The sequence below is a fragment of the Nymphalis io genome, chromosome Z, assembly GCF_905147045.1.
Source record: "Nymphalis io chromosome Z, ilAglIoxx1.1, whole genome shotgun sequence".
Taxonomy (NCBI): Eukaryota; Metazoa; Arthropoda; class Insecta; order Lepidoptera; family Nymphalidae; genus Nymphalis; species Nymphalis io.
The window spans coordinates 408,706-433,975 of NC_065918.1; the positions used below are offsets into that span (position 1 = coordinate 408,706).

Consider the following 25,270-nt stretch of genomic DNA (forward strand, 5'->3'; position numbering starts at 1 on the left):
TGTTGTATATTCAACGTGCGATGGCCACCGATCACTAGTAGAAGCCGTAAGCAGAACTCTAAGAGACTTAAGAAGTTTGGAAAAAATTATGGGAGTATTTGCCTTTTCTAGGACACTTTCTGTTTCGAAAATATATTATACCTAAGAACTTAACACTTAGATAATAATTGTATAACCCAGACGAAGTCGGGGCGGGCCGCTACTCTTTTATAAATGAGAAAATGTTTACATTCGTGAATGGTAAACAAAGTATTTGGTAGCTCACATATCACGACCGGCAAGTTTGCTGACTGCGATGTTGGTTTTTGGCGTGAATCAAAGGATATTTACACAAAACCGGCAGAACCTTACACACGTGTCGTGTGCCTGCAGTTCAAAGTTAATGGTTCTGTAGTTATTAAACACGGACTAACGAAACCACATAAATATTTGTTAAAAGTTACGAGGATTTGTATTTCGTTCGAAATAAAAGTATTCCCTTAATGATGTTAATATAATGTTACACGTATTTTACTTGTAAGTCATTAATTGAAATAAAATGAATTTGTTTATCTCACAGTTCTTACCAGATCGTTTGAGAGCGTATAGTTAGTTATAATACTATCAAACCTGCGCCAGGGAAGTTCAGTCTTCCATATAAGTGTACTTTGCAGAGAATGCAAGCAATCACATATGAGGCATACAAGTAAATAACAAAGATTTATAATGAATAAGGAACTATAACTATGACCATTTGCTTTTTCATTTTTCGACAGATGGAACGTTTCGATTGTCAAGTCGATTATTTATTTATATTTAAATTGGTTTGTAGTATCGATTGTCGGTTAATACTGTTGAATAAAAATCGTCGACGATTTCCTTGCCTTGTGTTTATTATTATCACATAAGTGGGAGCACAAAATAGAGCTTTAATCCGAGGCTGAAAGCCAATATTTAATTTCAAAACTTGGCATCTTCTGAATGTTTCATTGTTTCATATTTGCCTTTAATAATTTTGGTTCTGCACGTCTCGTAACGCAAAAATCGAATCGCTTACTATTTTTGCTATATAAAGGCATACACTATGACTTCAACTTTATAATATCTAAGTAACTACATCTAGTTACTGCAATTCTAACCTATTGACATCATAGTTTCGAACTGCGTCATAATATGAGAACTCAAATAATATAAATGTATTATTACTTAAATTTCAGTCTGAGTTCCGCATTCGTAATCATAATAAAGCCCGGTATGTAATACCCTTTAATTAGACCGTTATGAAAATTAAGCTCTTCCCGATGCTTTATGTAACGAAGTAATGATACACTTAAATTTATTGAAATAAATACGAGAGCTTTTCGAGAGCGATTTATATACGTTGTGAAGTACATATTAAGGTAAGCTTATTAAAAATTTACTCCAAAAACTACTTATTACATACAATATGAATGTGTTATTAGATTGTTTACTTATTAAAGCTATTCCTCTTGTGGTCATCGCCCATCACATCATATCATCATCATCAGACAGAGATTGTATAATATTATTATTATATAAATATTTTTATGGGCATACGAAAGCTTTTGTGATCCCGTAGGGTATCCGTAGGGTGTAAACCATGTTTTTATTTCATTGCTTTTAATAATTGATTCCCTTTAAATTAATTTTGTATATAATTTTTTTTTGAGCGGATTTTCAATTCATAGAACTTAAAAACCAAAAAAACCAAAGTTTCTACAGTAGTTGATAATGACGGTTATAAAGGGGAAACCTTAGAGAATGCCATAATTATCGGTTACATAAGAAATAAATATACCGTATGAACACATTCAATAATTAAGTCGCAATGCAATTGCATCGTATAAATAAAGCCAGTAAAATATATAAAGGGCATTTAGCGTATATTGAATTTGAAACAGAACAACAATAATAAATAAAATTGTATTGTAAAAAATAAATAGAAAAATCGCACTGTGAAATAGTTTCTCAAAATTTCATAATTTTCCGGTTCATTTTAAAACTCATTTCGCTACTGTCTTATTTATTCTTATGTGGCTGAGCCTGAGTAGGTATTATTCAATTATCTGTTATCTTCTACCGCCACAACAACAATAGTTTGTATTAACGTGTCTCAATTACACGTAAAAGTAAGCTAGTGTGTTACAGACACAAGATACATAACATCTTTATCTTTATACTTATATATAGTTCTTCTAATTCCACTGATGGGATGAAGACCCCTTACCATCAGCTAGCCTTTAGACCCTGCCTGCTTAATACCTTCAATAAATTAACATGAGTTACATTCGCCTGCAATTACAAGACAGTGAAGTTAGTTTACTTCTTATCGACCTCTAATAAAAAAATAAAGCAAAACAAATGTTTATGGCACAAATAATGCAACAGTAATTTTCGCAGCAAGTTAAGAAAATTGGTGAAATATTATGAACACGTATTATACTTTAGAATAGAATACGAAATAAAACAAATTAAGAATTATAATATTAACCATTTTCGAAAAAAGTTTTTACATGAATCGGTTAGGAGAAGTTTTGTTGCGAGATTTCATCCTAAAATATTAACATTATAGATAGCAATTCAAAAAGTGTCTTATTTTTATATCGCATCAGAACGAAGGTTTTTCATTCCATATATTCTTAAATTAAATAAGGTATTAAGTACAAGTAAGACGTTTTGTGAGAATTTTAAATTTGAGTTATGTTACATACATCTGCAAAACGTGTGAAACTTGTATTATACGTGACATAGAAGTGATGAAATAATTGCATATATGAAAATAACTATACAGACGTTTTGATTTTGGCAAGTGTTAAATCTTTATAGCATCAGATGAGAACACCTTTAATACTGTTTATTATATTTCGAGTACGATGGCAAATAGCTCTTAAGGTACGTACGTGGTATGCGACGTTTACGATGGTCAGCCTGTCTTCGCTTGTGAACGGGTACGAGGCCTTTTCATCAAACTCCATGATGTCCATACGCCTATACGTGATCGTATCCTCGTCCATTTCTTCTATTACTCTGAGTTGGCGCGACCTGGGAAATAAACCATAATTCTATTTATCAGATGACCAAGCTTCACTTTTTCTTTCCCAAATCTAGAAATCTTATAATTCTATCTCGGATTGCTCTGGGCTCCTATATGATTAAGAAAGGATTTTTTTCAATTTAAGTATTTGTGAATCTTAAAAGCCGTTGTTTGTCACTAGTAGAGATAATTATTAAATCGAAATTTCGTCCTTTATACAATTATGAATAAAGACAATACGTTTTGGATTTTTGAAATGTTAAAACGTCCCGTTTTTTTTCATAGTCTCTCTACACTTTTCTGATGTATCTTTAACTCTGTCTCTTTTTATTTTGGAAAAAGACAAAAACACTAAAAAAATAGCTTTTGTATTTATTATAGTGTTTGAAAATACTCTAAACATTAAAACACTTCACTTTTTTTGAATGTTTTAATACATCTACCTGCTAATTTATTAAGAAGAATTTTTACTTACGTATATACATATGGACCGATTTCGTTCAGAACGGGAACGCCGCCCTCCAGTACTTCATCAGGATTAGTAATGTTGAAGATACGCACTTTAAAAGTAAGCGCGAATGGTACCTCTTCGAATCTGTCCATTTGTTCAGTTTCATTTATGAGCTGCACTTCCTAAAGTAGCACAAATGGTACGATATAATTGAAGAGCTCGTTTAACATTTCTTAACAAACGAGAATATAAAATCTTGGAACTATTTAATATCAGCGCAATCATTTATTGCATTCCACAATGCGTACTTAGGCGGTAAGCTCATAATAATGAGATCATTACGGACCCTGTCGGGAAGCACAGTGGTAGGAGAGAGGAAACTACCTTAAGAGTCCAATTGGTTATTTTAAAGTATTTTTACATTACGTATAACATTCTGTTTACTTACTAACAAATTTGTATATAAAATATATATTCACGTATATACTAATACTGCTGTTTTTTTATTAAATGCCGTTTGTTACAGTTCTAATATATTAACCAATATTTAATGTTCTAATAACCTTTTTGTCGAATGAAAAGTGTCTGTGCGTCTGTGCTATTTCCCGAGAGGTGAAAGGTGACGCAGATGCTTAGCCATAAGCATGCATGCATAGGCATAAACATAACAAGCGCTGAGCGCAGTTTGTGTGTGGTGGATATTATTATTTCACGTTGAGACTACGAACTTTGAAATATTTTTATTGAAATTTGATTTGAGTTTTACCCAGATTATTTGTTTGTCTAAATCTAATCCTAGAATTGTACCTAAATTGATTAATAATTTTTAATTATTATCCGTTAAAACTAAACTCTTTATTTATAGGGGGGATGTTAAGTCATAAAGGTTTTGGAATCATTATTCCCGCGACTTGTTACAACCGTCTCTCTTTTTGTTAGTGTATAATATTAACTTTTTATTTATATTGTAATTATTGTGGCATGTAACTTGACAGGTACATCATATTGGGATTCCTTGAGCTATTGATTTATATAAGTATTGAGACATTTTACAATTCGTTGTTTTGTTAATGATTAAATCACTTTATATTTAGTTTTAACTTCTTGTTCGTTCTCTCACGTACGATACTCCACATTGTCTGAACTTATATTATTATCTTGACTTACTAGTTACTGTGTGATGTTAAATTTATTTGTTTTGTCTATAACTTTTATTATACTGAAAAAGTTTTGAGATATTATGTGTTATGACAATTTATCTTTGCTCAATATTCTCTATTCTATATTGTCTTTGGCCAACCAATATTTTTTGATAACGGTTTTAAATTTAATTTTTCGCACAAGTATACATACACTTAAAACAGTTTGTTTATTGATAAATGGGAACTTAGCGTTACTTTACCTTACTCCCAGACAACCTGAGGAAGTAGTCAAGTTGCGTCTTTACAAAAGGAAAATTGATAACTGCTTTATTGTTAACATGTGCAACAAAAGTTTCAAACTAATTTAGTATTTTTTTTAACTCGTAAGCAAAAATAGTCTGTTACTTCAAATAAAAGAAAATGTATACAGAACTTGCAAATAATTAATATTATTATTATAATATATATTTTTGTTTTTTTATTTTTTATATTATACATACATAACGATGAGAGCCGGTTGGCGTGGGTGGTGGATGCTTGCCTTTCACCCAGGACAGATATATGTGTGCATGAACATGTCTGTTTGTCCTGAGTCTGAGTGTAATTATCTATATAAGTATGTATATACAAATAAAAAATAGTATATGTAGTATATCAGTTTCTGGTTTCCAAAGCACAAGCTCTGTCTGGCCGTGTGTGAAAAATGTCCCAGGGTATTATTATTATTACATACATAACGTATGAGTCTGTAATTTCTACTGTAGGACGTGCAATAAGAAGAACTACCGATGAGTTTTCGAATATTGATTAGCTTAGATAGCCTGTTTACAAAGACTAGGTATATTTTGTTAGAACTTAATATATGGATATAAATTGCTCATTTATCTTCTAAGGCCTCCTCTTCTTTATTCAGAAGGTTTGGAGCTTATTCCACCAAGCTGGTCCATAGCGGTTTGGGGGAATATAACATCATGTAAAAACTTTTCAAATATTAAATCGCGCTATTGTGAAATAATGTCTTGTCTTTAATGGCGTCAATTGGAAAATTGTTAGTGTCGGCAGAATAAATTGTGCACGAGATAAATTGAAGTGATTGATATTGACAAATTAGTGGCGTATCTAATATAGTACAATAAATATATTACGTACTTATAAACACTACATTCCGATTATATAATAATTACGATTATTATATAATCGGATTGTAGTGATTATATCAATTTAGTTCGCTCTTATGTATTATTAGCACATAGTTAGGAGAATTATAAACTATCAGACAATAACTTAAAACAACAGTTATACTATAATTAATTATTATTGCTGAGAAGATAGATTTCGTGATCAAAACATTGGACGGTAAATTATGTCGCTCGTCCACACTTACGCTTTTAATAATGTCGTCGACAATATTAGGAATCAGTCCGAAGCTTAGATAGCAGCTGAATCCCACCAGCACGAGTCCCACCACCGTGGTGATCACACCACCTATTAAGTTGCACATTTTTTGTTTATTCTACGCGCTAACTTTATTTACACCACAGCCTTTTCACCAACTGACCACAATTATAAGAATTTGCATTAAAATTACGATAACTGAAACTATTATTTGATAAATATTACAACAATTTGGGTCCAGTGTGTTTTAAAATTGTTGTAAAGTTATCTATTATACTTATCTCGATATTGATTGATATTATTTTTTAAACGTAAATTAAACAGAACTGTTTTGTGTTTCTATCGCTAAATAGCAAACTGTACTGATATATTTGCTAGTTATGTGTGAAGCTGTTCATATATTATATATACAGGCTTGGCTTGTACAGCCCTCTATGGGTGCAATGTTGTACCCGCCCAGAGCGGGTGGCAACTCATCATTAATCTATTGTTCCACTATATTTGCCACCCTATTTGAGATGAGAAATTATATTTGTTATGATTTGTGTGAATGCAGTTTGTTAAATGTTTCTCATTATAAATGTTGAATACGGAACCACTATTTATTGTCCTATTTTAGTAATATTAACTCGGATTATTGTAATCAATTCCAACGTTCATTAATTATTTGCTAACGACGATAACAGACTAACATTGATGGCATCTTATCTCTTGCATAAGAAAAAAAATATATTATAAATAAAATAAAAATATATTATAAATTCCAAGCGAATTAAAATAAAAACATATTTTTTTCTTTTTATATTAAAATTACAGTCGTAAAAAGTTCAAAAATGAAACATCCATTAGTAGAGCACGGGCACAGGACATCACGATTTTATTTTTTCTACGATATGTGTTAAGGTCGTTGGACTTTGATTTTCGGGATTTTATTGATTTTCAGCGTTGAAAACGTTAAGCGAGCAAAAAATAATAGTATTCTCAAGGACGTTTCTACAATGTTAGCATTTTTGTTTGAAGAAGTCGCAAGCTCTTGCTGAGTTAATAATCTATTTATAATTCGTCTCGAGCTCAAAACATTGTGAGTAACCCTCCATGAAATTCTGGTTCCCACTCCGCCATGGACTGCGGTAGCAGGCCCTGAGCCCCGGCGCTGTGGTTGATATTCGTCTGAAGGAAGCTGAATACTGCTTTCATGTTGACACAGCAGCTTCCTTCTCGGCCTGGCACCGTCCAACGTTGGCATCTGGGTGCCTAAAACATCCTTACCCTTTGTGATGGGTCGGTTGCACTTCCTCATCCCCATCACGCGCCCGGAGGGCTTGCTAGCACAAACTGCACAGCGCAGCTTTCCGGTGCAACGCGCAAATTTGTGGCCATAGACGCCGCACCGGAAGCAAAGACCCTCGTTCAAACTTGGATGGGCAGAGTGCGTTTATATGGCCAAGGCCCCTACACTTGAAGCAGCGCAGATGGCGCTGCTCCAGTACGCAAACTCTGGCCAAGCTCAACCCAACCAGAAGACGACCGGCGTCGGACAGCTTTCTTGGCGCAGCTATCGGACATATCACTAGGGCCATACCCTTATATCCGAGTCTGCGTGACACCTCTCCACATCTCACCGTTTCAGTGGGACAATCCCCTTCTCGAGCGACTGTAGCGATAATTTTATCCTTTGTGACGAAGTCGTCTAGCCCCATCACCTAATATCCACCTTTTTCGTGGTAAAACGACGCTGGCCACTCCATCCAGCACCGTGCAGAACTGTGCAACAGCCACTTTTCGGCCTGGTCTGACTGCGTCCTCAGCAGCTCCAGTACTCTGGCCCCTGTAACTGATCGTCGGACTGAGTCCACCAGTGATTCCGAGGTCCTGAAGTTTCACGCCTTGCTCGGCGCGCTCCAGAACATTGGCATACGTTACGCCATTCTGCTTCGCTTTCGGCTGCAGCGTTACCACCACTGCAGCTGTGCGAGAGGCAGCCAATTTGGGCTTGGCCATTTGAGGTGTCTTAGACATCATGGTGATGGCTTCAGCTATAGGGGCAGTATTTTTCCCCTTTTTAACAACGGTGGACCAAGACGTTTCCTATATGGCTGTGACTGGCTGGATCATCTCCGGCGTGGTAACAGCGCTTGAAGGGCCAGCGGTCGGTGCCGGCGGAGCAGCTGGTGGTGCTCTCTTAAGTGCGAGTGCTGGTTTCGGCCATCTCGCCATGTGTGCGTTAAAAATAACGCCGACTGACAACATTATTTCCGCCTTCAACGTCTGAGTATCCCGCGCAGAACTGTTGGACGCCTCTTTTCCCACTTCCGCCGTAGTCCGTCTCTCAGCGAACTCACGGCGGTGAGCCTTTAGCTGGGTCTGGAGCTAAAATTAACTGTCTACTTCCTTCGCAGGCGGCCATTATCAGCACGTAGTTTTCGCGTCTCCTCCGCTTCCATACGAGACACTAGGGCGTCATCAAATCCCTTAAGGGCCACTAACTCCTGCAGTTTTTTAGAAACTCCTTTCAGTTTGAAAGATTTATACAAAATGTGGGCTGCATTGCGGCTAGCATGTGCGCTAAGTTCCTCCGTGTTCATCTTCGCTGGATCCTCCTTGGCTTCCGATGAGGACTCTTCCGAGTACCACCTGCGAAACCTCCTTTCGGAACGCCCTACTCCTTAAGGAACGGTCAAATACCTCCTCCTTGGCTTCGGCGATATTCTCCTTAAACTCTGCCTTAGCCCGGGCGAGGCGACAACCACTCCCCTTCGACGCCAATTTATCCTGGATAGCAGGCTTGCTTTTGGCAGCCATTGTCGTTTTCGTCTCCATATCGGTTTTTTATGATATGCGCCGGGAGGGCAAACGACTCTACTCCACCTGATGGTAAGTGGTAGTTGAGTCCAAACGACGACGCGACGACGGCCAGTACAGACGGGAAGAATGTTCTGCACTAGCCGCCCCCGCCTTGTCGGCCCGCAAGATGCCTCTTCACGCTTCGTTTGAAGGAACCCAGGTTGTAAAAGGAGGGGAACACGTAAGCTGGTAAGGAATACCATTTTTTGGAAGTGCGACAAAGAAAGGAGTTGCCAAATTTTTTTGTGCGCGATGGAATTGATGTCACAGTTAGGCGGTGACATCGAGAGCCAGCACGCGTAGACTTATGAAGGAAGGCTGAAGCAGGAATTAGAGAGAATCATTCCTCAGAGCACTAAGATCAGGTGGTCCACTTGCCAGTCTATCTATTCTAACTAATACAATAGAAAGAAACACAACCGGAAAGTGCACACGTGCTTTCCGCGAGACTGCTAACTTTCTAACTCCTAGTTCCTACCACTACCAACTACTACTAAGATTTAGCTACTGCCTAATACTGGGAATTTCTTGAGAACGTTTTATTGAGCCGGTATTCGGTTCTGCTCTGAATTTACTGTAATTTAAAAAACCTATTACTAGGCTTTTAAATACACATCTGGCTTTAAAAAAATAAGTCCGATTTCTAGATCAAAATTTCTGACCATGTTGTAGTGGAACAGCTTTTGGTCCTGACAACCCAATTCGCGTTGGACACCACGAGCACTGTGAGCTGTTCTGCAAGGACATACTCAAAGTAATCTTATTTGTAAAGCCTATCACTGCGTTTCTGATTATATAATCTGGAAAAAATGTGTGGATTGAATGATTGCTGCATCTCTTGGTTTCTTGAGGAATTAAGTAATTGTATGTACTTGTATTAAGTATTGAAGCAGCGGTAGCGCTTGACTATTCAAAAGTATTTGTAAAATTTTAATTTAGGAAATATATTTTCATTTTATTCGAGACTCTCCAAAGGACACTATCGTAAAATGTCCGATAATTTTCTTATTCAATAATTAACTGTAATAATATCATTTAAAGGACAAATCAAAAGAGCGTATACACCAGAAGCAGATTTCATTTCAACAACAAGTCACGTTGCTGCTGTATGTTGACATTACATACACTTAAGAAATAGCTCGACTGACGTGTTGTGTCACTATTATGTTATATTTTATTTAATAAGTCGTTTCATATTATCATTACTGCCTCGTTGGTCTATTGGCTTGATGTAAGGCCGCAGACGCGGAGGTCCTGGGTTCAATTCCCAGGTCGGGACAATAAAAAGTTATTGGGTTTTTCTGTCAGAAAATTCTCAGTAGCAGCCCGGAGTCTGGAAGTTGAAAGTGTGTACCCTCCCGTGCCTCGGAAAGCACGTAATGCCGTTGGTCCTGCGCCAGAACTCTTTCCGGTCGTGTCGGATTGCCGTCCCATCGGATTATGAGAGTGAGGAAATAGAGTGCATCTGTGTTTGCGCACACACTTGTGCACTATAATATCTCCTGCGTAGGTGGCTAATCTGTCTTGAGATTGGCCGCCGTGGCCGAAATCGGTCTGGAGGACATTATTATTACTACATAATTTTATATTTTATTAGTTTACGTAACAGAAATAAATAATTTTACTAATTAAACAACTGATTGAAAATATTGTTATCAGATAATGGCGATATCGATTCGGCTGAGTCGAATGAGATATACGCAAGAAGAAGTTTTATTAGAAAAAAAGATACGTCTTATCTTGAAGTCAAGCATTTACTTTGTTAAGTGTGTCTTTGTCGCGCTCTTCTAGAACTAAATGGAATAAACTCAATAATTTAACGACAGTTCAGATATTTGTGTAAATTTAGGTCAATCAGATTATATATTTTTGTAACAAAATTAACAATTAATCCGAATAATATTGTTTTAATTATGATAAGGGTTACCTTTTAGACACGTTGGCAATAAAATATTATTCACTACTAGATTGGTATCAACCAAAACGAAGCTGATTAGCATTATCACGATTTTTAGCAATATCTAATAAGGTCGCAGGTATGAACCCGCCTTACTACTTACATAACTTAGAATGTTATAATTAGAGAAAACTTAATTAAGTGAAGCTGGTGTAAATAAAATAATGACAATATAGGTACAGTGATCAATTATTTTATTTTAAGTCTAAAATAATATTTACACGTCTTTAAAACATAATGATACAATAAAATCAAAACAATTAACATTCATTAGTTCACATGCTCATTGATATAGTTTACAATTAGCGTACACCCATACTAAAATTACATACGTGATTAGATTATAAAAGACAAGAAACACGGCGAGCGGAGCGAAAGGGCAAACCTACATCGATCCCTTCATTGTATCTTCGGGAATGGACGACGTGCTTCCGATATTAATCACCGTGGAACAAATTCCTAGCGATTTTTATAACATAACAAGAATATGGAAAAGTCACTCCTCCGTCTCGGAACCTATCGAACGTTCCTTTACAAAGGAAACTATTTGATTGATCGCTCGAAAGTGCGACAGACATATTACATTTTCTTTGGTGTCTTTCGCTTCGCTCGTTAGCATAGGTGTGTCGGTGCCATTACTCTGTAATGTATTATTATTGATCATAGTGAAATACGAAATATCTACGTGAACCATCGGACCGTGTGGAGGAGCTTACAGTTAAAGTATCTAGTGATTATTTGTGTTTTGGTATATAAGTCTTAACACGTCGGCACTTGTCGTACAACTAACAATCACGATAACCATCAATTTGATAACTTTGATTTTACCCCCGCTTCGGAAATGTGACAAGCGCCAATATATATGTATATACAAAATCATGCGAATTTTAAATCGAATCTAATAATCCATCGGAAAGTCCATCATTGGGTTGCCGGCTTTTTTGCAAACCTCGAGACATGCATTTGTTTGTTCAAAACGAGATAAATCCTTGTTCGTCCGAGCTTCGAGAATAGATTCTGTCGCGTTGGAAATATTTGAAAATATATCTTTTCGACTTCATACAGCAACTTTCCGGTTGCTAAAAATTTACTTACAGAATCTCATATACGAAATGTTCGAAAATTCATATCTTACAAAATTAACATTTTTTGTAACCGACGATGACGTACGAGTTAACATGTGACGACATAAATCAAGCATCTTCACTGAACAAAATTTAGCAAGAAATCATTTGTTTATCAGATAAGTCAAATGAACGAAGACGTGAGATACAGCACCCAAACATCACCCAAACAGTGTACAATTGTTTGATACGTTTCGCGTAAAACCATCAGTGATCAAGAGCAATGTGACTGCGAGTGTTCGACGCACGCGCCGGCGAGCGGGAAGGCACTCGATATATATTAAAAGTTCATTATAAATTAGCACACAATTCTCTACCAACCGAGTTCTACTATTTAAATGGCAACGGTCCGACAGTTTCGAATGCAATCCGGAGACTATTCCCCGGACTGCGAGTATTGGTTGTTGCTATGAGTATTGCAAGGAACATTCCTGATCGTACCGTTATGTTGTCTAAGGAAATCACTTTTTCAATCGTGTCAATATGTAACTGCGACTGGAGTGACCAACCGGGGTACAACGTATTCGTATTAACGAGGGTCATTTTGAGTGTCTGAAAATATATATACCGTATACAATACGATAGGTAGGAGTAGGTATAGGAAGCTCGTACATAGCATGTTGTCTAATTTAAATGAATGAGAGTTAAAAATATAGATTAAGATAGAGTTTAAAAGATTTCGATAGTTTTCTTACTAAAAACCGAGTGTTCGTATTAGTGTAAAAGTTATTCGCGCATCAGTGCGATGCGACGCCAAGTTAGATCAGGAATGTCGTCACCTACAACAACACAAACGCTATTTAAATACTTACTCAAGAATTTAATTCACATCAAATACGGTTTAATATATTAAATCGAAATCATTTATATTTTGGGAAGTATCCACTCATTATACAAATAACGATTCTAAAACAAATCATTTACAAAAATCAAACGCTTAAAATTACGATTCATATATCCGTTACTTAGAAAAGACAAATGTTATGTTATGTTTTAGTTCAGTTTACAAAACTACATCTAGTCCGAGTAACAAGTCTCAAGTTACAAACATCGTATATTATAAACATTATTAATACACTACTCGAGTGAACATATATAAATAATGTATAACCATCAAATTGTTTTACTTTAATGTACACTCATCAGCTATCCAACCTTCCCCACACTCAGGCCATGTAGTCTTCAAATAAATAAATATTTTCACGAAGCAAATCTATGCTTCGTTAAAAACTTCGATAGTTTCAAATTGAACTTTATATGGACGTGGAAAAGGTTGAATTTCGTAAATGCAAACGAGATGTATCTTTTCATTACATGGGGAACGAACAGGTATAAGATGCGAAAGATACGCGTCGTGTGCACTTAGCTTAACATTAATATTGCGACAGTCAACCAGTGACTCGATACACTCACTACGATATAAAACACCATGTATACCGATTCACTAAGCACGCTCGGGAAATGAAGCGCGGTGTGTGTGCACAAACGGTTACAGATAACAAACGAGTTACGATTTAACACATACACATAAAATACAAAAATCGACTTATACATTAAAACAATAATAATTATTATCATTAATTAATTACAGAAACGGTAATGAAATTATTCATCGGCATTATTCATTATACATTCAGTGTCGGAAATTAATTGCATACAATTGACTTGAGATTAAAGGCCCTCACGCTAACATTATTAAAGTATCGACCGAAAAAATCGTACTCCGCGCCACCGGAAACACTTATTCGACGAGTTAAATACAGAAACATACGAAAACATACAAATTATGTCCACGATAACGTTGGCTTACTACAGCAAGCTGTCGGAATGCGGTACAGTCGCGGTCAATAAGTACTGCACTTCGAACTTCGAAAAAAGACAATCGCCTTCGTAAAGCCTTATCCGAGTCGCACACTACCTCTGTGACATTTCATTGATCAACTGCGGTAGAGAGCGGTTGCGTCAAATTTAAAAAATGTTTTGTATACGACATATGTAACTTATAAAAATTCATCAACATGGTACAAAAATGATCATTTTATTCAATTTTTTCCATAATCGAAAGACAGCACTTATAGAAACTATTGATGTATTTTATTAAATTACACAGAAACTCATAATTGTTTTAACAACTCCTAATAGATACCGCAATGTTAGCGTTTCGTGCGACGGAGATAACGCTCTACGAAGCCGAGAGTAGCCGATTGTCTCTTTTCAATGGTCGATGTGCAATATTCATTGGCGAGTACGAATGTGTCCTTAATATATTAACGTTAAAAGAAAGACCGAATCGATACCATTGACATTAAAACATTACTTATTGTTTTATCAATAAATTGAAATAAGTGTTTAAAGTGAAGCTTCAAGACACGAGTACGTTTATGCAGGATATAACAGTCGATACGTATTACGATAAGAAATTACGTGTAGTGCGGGGGCGTACGGATAAATCTATCTATATTAAACATCTCTAAACGTCTCCAATACGACACTTGTGCATCATTTAGCTGTTAATAATAATTAGTATTTTAATTAAAAATTAGAGACGAATATTGTAAACGTTGAATCAAACATATAAAAAATATGTTTTGTCGTTTTTAATGATGACCAAACATTAATTTTATTATTTAAATTTTATTTCATAAATCGATCAATAAAATCGAGAACATTGTAAAGTTTTGTTTAGATTTAATTATTTTTAAGTGAAGACGAATTTATACAAAAACCTTATATAAATAAATTCGTTACGATCACAAGAACATGTCCGATACAGTCGACGTTTAGAGATCACTCGCAGCTCTATACAAACGACAATTAATACACTAGGAAGGACGAAATCATTACGTGTACATTGTTAATTAATTCTGTCATGCATTATTATAATAGTAAATTTATTTTATCGATTACATATAAATAAATTGCATTATAAAATTGCACACATTATAATATACGTTCACAACATTTACTGACGATTAAGAACATAACTAACTATAGCTGTGTTTAAGACTCCTTGCACGTCGGTGCGCTAGATGCGCGTGCGCAGTATTCCGCGATAAGAATTGTTTGTTGTCCACTTGACAATTTAGTTTCATTAATGATAGACGACGTTATGATTTTTATTAATATTTTAGTAGCATGTTACAATATGAGCGATGCTTTTGTTATATTTATACGTATGATTTTAACCGAAATAGCAAACATGCGTAGCGTGTTGCGCTACTCGTCGGGCAACGAGCCTTCAATACAGACATATTGACAGTATTAAAATATATTCTTAACCGTTTAGTTAATATTGAAATAAACATTTGTGATAAGTTACATATTTGAAATAAAAATTTTATCTGTAAGAAATAAAATATAAAATTGTATTCATCAGTTAAAAAAATGCGATATTGTATAAAATAAATTCATAATTAATTATTTATTTATATATTTATGCAGTACATTGCACGGGAATTCAATTCACGGACATCAATTAAAACTACGGATTACATTTAAAAAGTTCATGTACATGAATAAGATTTAAATTGTTTCACATAGCACAACTAGCTTTTGTTGCGAGACATTTATATTATATAACGAATACGATGGCAATTTTGAACCGCGATCAAGTTCAGAGCGAATTGAACTTTATATTTAAAGTACATTAGTTACATAATTGCATAAGATCAACCGTTACAAACGACTGGGATACAATACTAGGTTGCATGTATTATACGATACGTCTAACGGCGTGCACTTGGCTTGCTGAGAACACGCGTCAGAAGGCCCGGACACATACGTCACACAAGTACGTATCAAAGACAAATCGTGGGCGAGATAGCGAGACGTTTGTTCTCAGCTGTATACGGACAGAGACCTAAATCCGAAGGTAGTTTTTACCGAATTGACGACGAAAAAGATTTCTTATATAAAAATGTCTGCGTGTACGGTATCAAGGCCCTGGTGGATACCACCGGGCGTTGTGAGACCGTAATTAACTTTATAGTGCATTGTTTAAATACCTCCGGGTGATATCACATGGCGAGTAGATAATTTAGTCATCATCTCATACGGTGTCGATGTCGCCGACGTTGATCCGATCCTCAGCGGCGGTCACGGAGAAGCCGAGGATACGAGCGTCGACTTTGAGCATTTTATTCTTTTTCGACTTCTTCCCTTTGCCCTGGAAAATGGGTCGAAGAGTGTTTACAAAATGTGGCTGGGATTAATTAATTCAACATATCATTTTTTTCAATTAAAATATAAAACAAAAAAAAAAAAAAAAAACTGAACAAAAATTGTTTTATCTACTTAAATAGTATGTGTTGTGTTTAATTCTGAATAAATAAAATAGTCAATGGGATTGAAAAATAGGAACACAAATTCAGGCTCTTCTGTAGCTTGTAGATAGTTGCTTATTGACATCTGTGTATTATAGACGTGTGTGTGTGTTTGTGTCAAACTAAGTCAACGTAATAAAAAAAAATAAAAATAAAAAAGACTCATTATGCGATAAGAGTCCCGACCTTCACCTCCTGGTAGTCGGAGATCGAAACTCGCGGATTAACCGCCATGGCTGGGGAGCAAAGGTCATCCGACGGCGTCACCATCCCCACGCGAAGCAGCTTAGACCTTCAAGGTAGATAAACATATAAATAATGAACTGACGAAATCCGGAAAAGGTTTTTTATATATTAGTTTAAATATACAGACGTAACTGGCATATAATGGAATGGAATATCAATTAACTACAAAAATACATTTTATTCGTGTAATGACTGACCTTCTCTCGAGAAACTGTCGAGCGAAATCATTAGCGTCCTTCGACTCGCCGAGATAGCACTTGACGTAGTCCTTCACCTCGTACGGAGACTCTATGTCCTTGAGGAAGCCCACAAACGTCGGCACTGGAAATATATTATTTTAGCTATTCAAGTATTCTTAACAGAGTCATACTAATGCGTCATGCGGCATCTGTGTTTCCTGATCAATATCAAGAAAGGTATTTTTAGAGCAAGCATAGTAATATCCTGGGACATAATTCACACACGGCCATCTGATCTCAAACTAAGCAGAGCTCGTGCTATGGAAACCAGACAACTGATATACTACATATACTACTTTTCTTTTGTAAATACATACTTATATGGATAATAACACCCAGACTCAGGACAAACAGACATGTTCATAGACTCAAATGTCTATCCTGGGTGGGAATCGAACCTACAACCTTCGGTGTGAAAGGCGAGTATCTACCAACCACGCCAACCGGCTCGTCAGATAATAAGCAAAGCATAAATATAATATATGCCACATCGGTTATTTCCAATATACGAGTTATACATTAACGGTCGGAACGGCTCGTAGATCACACGACCACATTTATAGTAATAATTAACTTACCATCAATCTTGGAGCTCCACGATGTCAGCACATTGCCGCACCAGGCCTCGAACTCGGCCACCGGGGAGGTCTCCTTCTTGGGAGCGTAGACCACAACCTTCTTCTTCTTCTCCGGCTTTAATTCCTGAGGCTTCTCCGTCTTCGACGAGTTAGGTTGAGTGTCCCAGAATCCACCTGCTAATTTGTTTTTATCAACATTTAGCGCATTAAGAACTCGTATGCAGGAAACCTACCCACTACTAAGGCATTCTCAACGAGTAAAAGCGTCAGTTTTTTTTTAAAGTGTTATATTAGAACTTTTGTCGACCCTATGTGTGTCATTTAAATCGAATTGTATTATTTACTAAAAAAAATGTTTTAATTAAATATTGTGTATATACACATTTTAATATTAAAATAATTATGCCAATAATTAAAGTGGTTACGTCGAGTTGAAATGTCTATGAAAAAAACACGCAAGTGAAAAATTACATTATAAATTCAACACTAATTCTCTTGAAAATACGGTGATATAAGATATCTCCCCATCTTATATCCAAGTACCATCATTAGACTTACCCCCATTTTGCGAGTTCCCCCACGGCACGTGAATGGGCGGCGGCAGTGGCAGCGCTTGGGCCTCCTCAATGGCTTGAGCTGCAGCAGCCGCCTGTGCTGCGGCCGATTGCCGTCTCGTTTCCGCCTGATTGTTTGAAGGTAGAAAGAGGCTTGAGGTTTAGTTAGGGGTTATTACATATGTAGTAGTAGAGAGACGACTGTCAATGCGCGGACAACAACGCGAACCGAGATGTTATGTCCGGGTGTCCGCTACTAATCACTCGCTCTTTAAACCGAAACGCAGCGATATAGAGTATTGTAGTTTGGCAAGTTAACAAATGAGTGTGTTTTAGACGAAGCCCACTGACTACGCGAGCCTGCGCAACACTCTACAACCAATAAAATTAATTTACATAATTTTCCATTTATATAAGGTAACCTTTTGTAATGTATATTTATTAATTTTGTATAAAGATTTAAATCTATGCGACGTAAGTAAGGTTCTTCAGTATACCTGTATCTCAGCTAGACTCTGCCCGGAGCCGCTGTTGCTCGGCTTCTTCTTACTCCAGGGTAGATTCGCCTGCGAATCCTGCGGATTGAGCAAACTCTAAAAGAATTTTCGTATCGTACTTTTCATTAATGGCGGTGCGAAAGCAAAGCGTAGCAACTCAAAATATAAGTTTGGATTATATACTTTTAAATTATATACATTATAATTCAAGCACAATATTTAAATAAAAACCATAGCATAAATTTATTAACGTTTAGTCAACGACATAATATCTCTGAGCTAAAAAGTCGCAAATAAACATAAGCTGCAGCCAGATAAGCGAACACGTAAACAAACAATAGATGCACGTTATACAAATTAAATACATACATTTATGACTTGTTCTCTTGCCAGCGCCTCTGCCTGCTGCTGTGCAAGCAGCTGCATCATGTGTTGCTGCTCCTTTATCTGCTCCAGTTTCTTCTCCCTCTCGAGGCGCTGTATCTCGGCGAGATTGATCCCTTCCTTCGTGGTCGCCGCCGGCGTTGCGGACCACGGAGCTTTCTTCGAGAGTGAATCAAGTATATGTCGCTGTTTTTGAAAAGGAAATGTTTAAATTCGACCACTCGTTGGTAAATACATTTATATGTACAACGGCTTACATGGCGTATGGCGTAGGTATCTACAAAGTTTGAAAAGGTCTTGTTATTTACTAATACTTGTAACATTTATTATAACTGTATATACCGTATTATTTTAAATTAAAGCGTTTAATTTTTCAACGTTTTAAACGACTTGCTGACCTGTTGTTTCTTTGTTAATTCCGTCATCTTCCCTCTTTCTTCTTCTTTAACGATGACCATCACCTTCTCTTCTTCTTTCCTAGAACGATAACAATTGTTGTAAAACATAAGAACAACCTGTCGAGTGTGATGCTTTCTCATTCAGTTTGTAGTTTTCTGAATTAATTGGCTATCAAGTAAAAATATATCTTATTAAAGGAGGCGCTTACATGCGTACATGCAAATCGTTAATATAGTTCACATGACTTTTTTGGTACTAATTAAATGAACTAATGTATAATAAGTAAATGAGTACTTACTTTTTCTTTTCGACTTCCTCGACCGCTTTGTTCTCTTCTGCTTTCTTCTTGGATTCCTTATTGTTGCTCTTCTCGGGAGCTTTAACGATTGTGAAGCCTTCTTTAATCCATTCCTGTAAAAAAAAACATGTAACGAACTAAAGAAGTAAACTCATAAAATATTCTAACGTCAAACATCATCACTCCAATCGATTCCCAAAGTTAGTGGCGCAATGGTGTTATAAAAAAGAATGGAAAGCTGTTTATAATCTAAGTGTAATTGTTTCATATTAAAAACAATATGCACTGTTCATAACTTTTTAGAACCTAACCAGACAGGTAAGATAACCATCGGGCCACATTGACTTAATATAACCGGACTCGTTTTGTATTTGAATATAAATAGTGAACTGTTTTCGCCATCTCGACTAAGGCTTATTTCAGTTTTCTAGAAACTTAACTCTTGTAAGACTATTGCTTTAGCAATGTTTGTTATCAACGTTAGATGATATATTATAAATAAAGTAGAAGTCTCACCTTCTTCTCCTTTTCTAGATCTTTTTTGCTTTGCTTCTCTTCTTTCTTGCTCTTTACCGGTGAAGACTCAGATGATGTTTTCTGTAAAAAATATTGTAATATTATTTTGCAATAAATTGAATAGAACTCAGAGTCATCGTGCGCAAACATTTAAAACACCCTGGTGACATGAGGGCTGGTTCATTTTTCGGCCAGAGCGTTCTTGCATTCTTTAGCATTCCTGCCACTATTCCACGCGGTTATTATTTGTATAGTCACCGTTTTTATCGATTTTTATATACATATTAAAGTCGTCAATGTAAATAATTGTGAAGCTACATGAATTGTAAAAAACAAAACAATTTTATTTTGGAATGATTCAAATAAGTATCCAAATAAAAACATAAAATAAAACTAAACAGACACAATATACACATTGTATGAAGTACAGTAATCTAATAAAATTCGGAATATATTATTTTACCGCAGCAATGATGACGACGATGAAGAGGATGGCCACGATGTCCACGACGACAATAATGACAGCGTTCTGATCGACTTCTGCCACGCAGGACACACACACAACAGACACAATAAACCGAGTGCATAAAGACATCGACATATACATATATATTTTTTGTATATATATATATATCGCTACAGTAATGATTATTACTATCATTAACAAGTCGGAATTAGTCGCGACCTAGATGGCTGCATGAATTCTTGAAATTGCACGAAAATAATAAGTAGGTAAGGTTGCTTTGTTGAACATATATTTATCTCATAAGGATAATAATATATAGAAAACAATAGATTATTTTTTTCAAAGCTTTTTTCAACTGTTATGGTGTTGGTTTAATTTAAAATTTTAATATCTTAAGTATTGTAATTTAGTTTATGACATATTTATCCTTTAGGGCGTGGACACGTCTACGGTGCGGCACCGGCCACCGTGTAACGGCACGGCGTCGTGGTGAATGATTTTCGTCAATCATTTCATATGGTACCTCGAGGAGCTTTTGCAGGTAAACTTAGAACTCGTTTAAAAGTCTTCTCCATTACAGAGCTCTGTACAATCGATCACTAATGTTTCTTTAAACATAAGATCTCCCTTCGGAGGCGGTGATATGCATTTCTTATGTCACTTATTATAAGTATGTGAAAGGAAAACGTGAAACGTACATGATATCTACTAAGATAGATAATAATTTTTCAACCCACTCGAAGTCGGGGCGGGCCGATAGTTGATTATATAGGGAAGGCTATCAGAATAACCAAAAAAACAACAATACAATTGTTCAGCTTTCGTGGTACCCTTATCTTTATTCATTGCTAAATCAACTGAGAGAAGCCATGGAGCTAAAAGACTAAATATGTTTCGTTTATGGCCAACGATGCGCCGGTTAACAAGAGCATAATTCATAAAACCAAAATCATACTTTATTCAAGAAGGTTTTTACACGCTCTTGTAAATCGTTCTCTTGTCGGATTATATTAAATGTACAGCACGGTACGACCGGTTCGGAATATAGATTCTACTAAGAAGAACCGGCAAGAAACTCAGTTATTACTATTTTCCTAAATTTCAAATACAAAGTTATGTCAATCGTATACAATTAAATTTATATTAAACATCCTGAAAGTCATCGAGTACGAACTCGACGCATTTTTATCATCTATATATTGGGTTGAATAATGTACCTTATTTATTAATGAATTAAATTTATTAATTGGCACTTTGACCCAATTTGAAGGCAAAGACAAAAAATATTTTTGACGGCATGGTGCAATGCGCCACCAACTTGGTGCCTGTAGTGACACTGGCTCACTCACTCTTCAAACCGGTAAGCAACAATATTGCTGCTTACCGGTTTAAAGGGTATTTAGCGGTAAAATATTAGATTAGTGTGTGGTACCTACCCAGATGGGTTGCACAAAGCCATACTACCAAGTATATTTTATACAGGAAATACACGATAATAACGTAAGAATTAAGATACACGACAGATTCAATTATACAACGAAATAAGATGAAATTATATCCAAACAGACATAATATACAGAACAAACATTCTATTCAAATTCAAAATATATTATTATTTTACACGACTGCCCAAAAAATGGGAGTTCAGATGACTGTTATAAAGGAGTGTAATATATTTAGCATCATCTCGAGCAAAACTGGCTTAATTAATATATATATATATATATATATATATATATATATATATATATATATATAAATAAACATATATATATATATATATATACACATGGAAACGGTACGACTTCATTTTTAAATGTGAAAAATGGTTTTTTCAGGGCAGTCGTGTTATTTTCAATTTTGAATTATGTATTTTACCATAAAGATGACGAAGACGACGACGAAGACGATGACGATGACCACGATGATAGCGATGACAGCCTTCTGCTCGAACTCTGCCACGCATGCCCTACAACTGACACAATAGCCAAGTGCACAGACGCTCGCAGGAGACGTTTGCATAGAGCGAGTATGCATTCAATTACATAATCTAATGGAAATATCTGACACAACAGCTTTCCGAGGAAACTCACGTTAAGCCGTTGAACACGTTAAGCCGTTCATGTCACAGCATCAGTCCATCATATTATGTAGGCTAGAGAATACAGTGTTATTGTGTTTGTGCTCACACATACGACAGTTTAGTATCTCCTCAGCTATTATGTCGTGTGCAGGGTTTGCGAGACCGAGGTCGAGCAGAACGACATCATCAGTAACAAGACGACGTAGACGTAGATCGCAGCCAGACAGTGTCATATAAAGTCGTATAAACTTAAATTTAGAGCATTTCATCATAATTCATACACAAGAAAAAAATATTTACAAATTTACACACACCTTCGATTGCAACATTGAATCTTTGTAATACTTAAACCCAAATCTACTTTTAAATGCGTTATTTAAGTTATCTTCGTAGTATCATGTCGTATTATGTTTCAGACATAAAAACGGTATTCACTCTTCATAAACGAGATGTCCGGGGGGTAGTTACGGTAGCGTCACTATATATTTAAAACAATAATAAAAATCCGCAGAAAATTTTAGTATAACACACAATTACAATTCCGCAGATCGTTTTAATTATAATTAAATTAAAACATAATGTTAACAAATAATAATAAGGCTTATTATTACACTTTTATAAATGATATAAGAGCTTGGATTTAGTATTCGTTCATGTTCATACAGGATACATAAATAAATTGATTTTTTCATGTACATTTTTTGGTCGATGAAAAGTGTAACTACAGTTTCTTGCCGATTCTGTCGATTCTACGGTGGAATCTACATTCCGAACAGGGTTACTTTAAATTAAAATTGTAAAATGACGATTTGAACTTTCAAATCGAAACATACTTTTTTAAATAGCCACAAATACTTGTTTGTGCCTATTTAAAAAAGGATGTTTCGATTTTGATCATTTCGACATTCAGTGACTTCCACAAAGCGGCACTGTATTTTTGCAATTCTCTCAATTTGATTACCGTCCTGAGCGACTCGTAAATGTTAAATTGAATACATAAGTTTATTTAAATTATTGCACGAGTTGTTTGTTTGTTTTACGTACATTTAGTAAACACTGTATAAAAATACTATTTATACAGTACATAAAAGTCGCAACGATAGTGAAATCGTAGTACATCTGGTTGAAAAACTTTTCCACCTGTATTTCAAAATGGATACATATGCATAATTTATGTGTATCGCATAATTTTAAATACAATTTAGTCTTCGAACCCAAAAGGGCTCTGCCACCAAGTACCAAATTACGTTACTTATGGTTCATATAGGTCATGGAATATTCATATGGAAATACTTTAAAACCAAGAAGATTAAGAGATTCTACAGGAACAGCAAGAACGATCTTCGTAACCTCCGTCTCCGAATGAAGGTATGTGTACAAATTTAGTTACATAAGAATCTACTAACCTCAGACTTGCTTTCCTCGTCTTTGTTCTTTGCGTCATTATCTTCTTTCTTTTCCTCTTTGTTCTTTTTATTCTTAGTTTTGGTACCGTCTTTAGCTTTTACAGATTTTTCTGTGTCATTTTTAGTTTGTTTTGATTTCTCCGATGAAGTTTTGGCCGGCGACGACTTCGCTGGCGGTTCAGAGGTAGCTTCAGCTTTAGTTGGTTTAGTCGCAGTAACCTGAGTTGAGCAAAATTACTCTGAAGGATTTAATCTGACTGACATTTAACGACATTACACATAAGATCATAAGACATAGGATCTTAAAATACATATTCTTAAAAAATATATTAAAGGCGAATTTTTAGGTTGTTTCCTTTAAAAACAAATAAACAATTAAATTTACCAAAACTTACAAATAAGCATTTCTAGGGAAAAATAATTATTTTTTCAAAGTAATTTAAAAAGATTAAAATTATAAGCCAAAAATTTGAATGAATTCTTACATTCATAATTTTATTTGAAATATTTTAAAGTAAATGCAGATAAAGAATTTAAAACAAGTTTAATAATAGCCAGAAATAGTCTAAGGTTGTATAATCCAGATTTGATAAGACTTACCTCAAGATCTTCGGTGTCTTTCACCTCACTGGTAGGGGCAAGGGGTGCTGTGATGATGTCAGTCTGCAGCAAAATTTGCAATTTTTCCAGTTCAGGAGCAGCGATTACAGTTGAAAACCCATCGTTAGTTGTGTTCATAGTCAAAGACGCAGAAGTCGTGGCAGCGGTAATGTCGGTCAAGAAAGGCGCCGACGAAGGGGTAGGCAAGTTTTGCGAAGCCCTGAGTTGAGCTAGAATTTGATCCTCAGTTTTCATTTCCTTAGCAATCTCCTTTGGCAGTAACGAGTTGGACGATATGGCAGAGGATGGCTGTAAGGTACAGGTACATTATTATATAAAACCTAATTATATTTGCCTTCGTATTTCATATAACAGATCATTGTTACCTGGTGTTATGTATAAAAGGAATCATGACATTTAAACTTAGTTGCGATGAATGCATCCTACATGAAAATGATTCACGTGGCTCACGCGTTTATGAACGTGCTTGGATGAAGAGCGCAAGAATGGTAAAAGCGTTAAGGAAATACGACACCTTTTTGTTACGGAAAATTTCATATAATAAGTAAGAAATGAAGTTTGAAAAAAAAACATTGCAATTTGTAATCGCTATTTTATTTTTATTCTTTTACTATTATTAACAAACTTGGTATTACAAATTAACGCGAGGCGATTTTATTATTATAACTCCCTTATTTCGTTCGAAGATTTTTAAAAGCTAAGCTGTGTTACAGG

The 25,270-nt window shown here is 35.6% G+C and overlaps 2 protein-coding genes across 2 annotated transcripts in view; both read right to left on the reverse strand.

The window, feature by feature from the left end:
• Window positions 1-6,128, reverse strand: part of LOC126780581 (sensory neuron membrane protein 2-like) — a 73,093-nt gene extending 66,965 nt beyond the window's left edge. The window contains exons 1-3 of the mRNA XM_050505178.1: window positions 6,012-6,128; window positions 3,510-3,667; window positions 2,901-3,042 (exon numbers count right to left, since the gene is read on the reverse strand). Of these exons, the coding sequence (XP_050361135.1) occupies window positions 2,901-3,042; window positions 3,510-3,667; window positions 6,012-6,128 (417 nt within the window). The remainder of the gene's footprint in view (window positions 1-2,900; window positions 3,043-3,509; window positions 3,668-6,011) is intronic.
• A 4,872-nt stretch (window positions 6,129-11,000) lies between these two features.
• LOC126780187 (GIGYF family protein Gyf) overlaps window positions 11,001-25,270 on the reverse strand; it is a 60,149-nt gene continuing 45,879 nt past the window's right edge. Inside the window, exons 17-28 of the mRNA XM_050504433.1 lie at window positions 24,536-24,844; window positions 23,936-24,154; window positions 19,981-20,061; window positions 19,465-19,577; window positions 19,166-19,244; window positions 18,753-18,953; window positions 18,384-18,461; window positions 17,891-18,014; window positions 17,333-17,509; window positions 16,713-16,836; window positions 16,456-16,561; window positions 11,001-16,112 (exon numbers count right to left, since the gene is read on the reverse strand). Of these exons, the coding sequence (XP_050360390.1) occupies window positions 15,996-16,112; window positions 16,456-16,561; window positions 16,713-16,836; window positions 17,333-17,509; window positions 17,891-18,014; window positions 18,384-18,461; window positions 18,753-18,953; window positions 19,166-19,244; window positions 19,465-19,577; window positions 19,981-20,061; window positions 23,936-24,154; window positions 24,536-24,844 (1,728 nt within the window). The 3' untranslated portion in view covers window positions 11,001-15,995. The remainder of the gene's footprint in view (window positions 16,113-16,455; window positions 16,562-16,712; window positions 16,837-17,332; window positions 17,510-17,890; window positions 18,015-18,383; window positions 18,462-18,752; window positions 18,954-19,165; window positions 19,245-19,464; window positions 19,578-19,980; window positions 20,062-23,935; window positions 24,155-24,535; window positions 24,845-25,270) is intronic.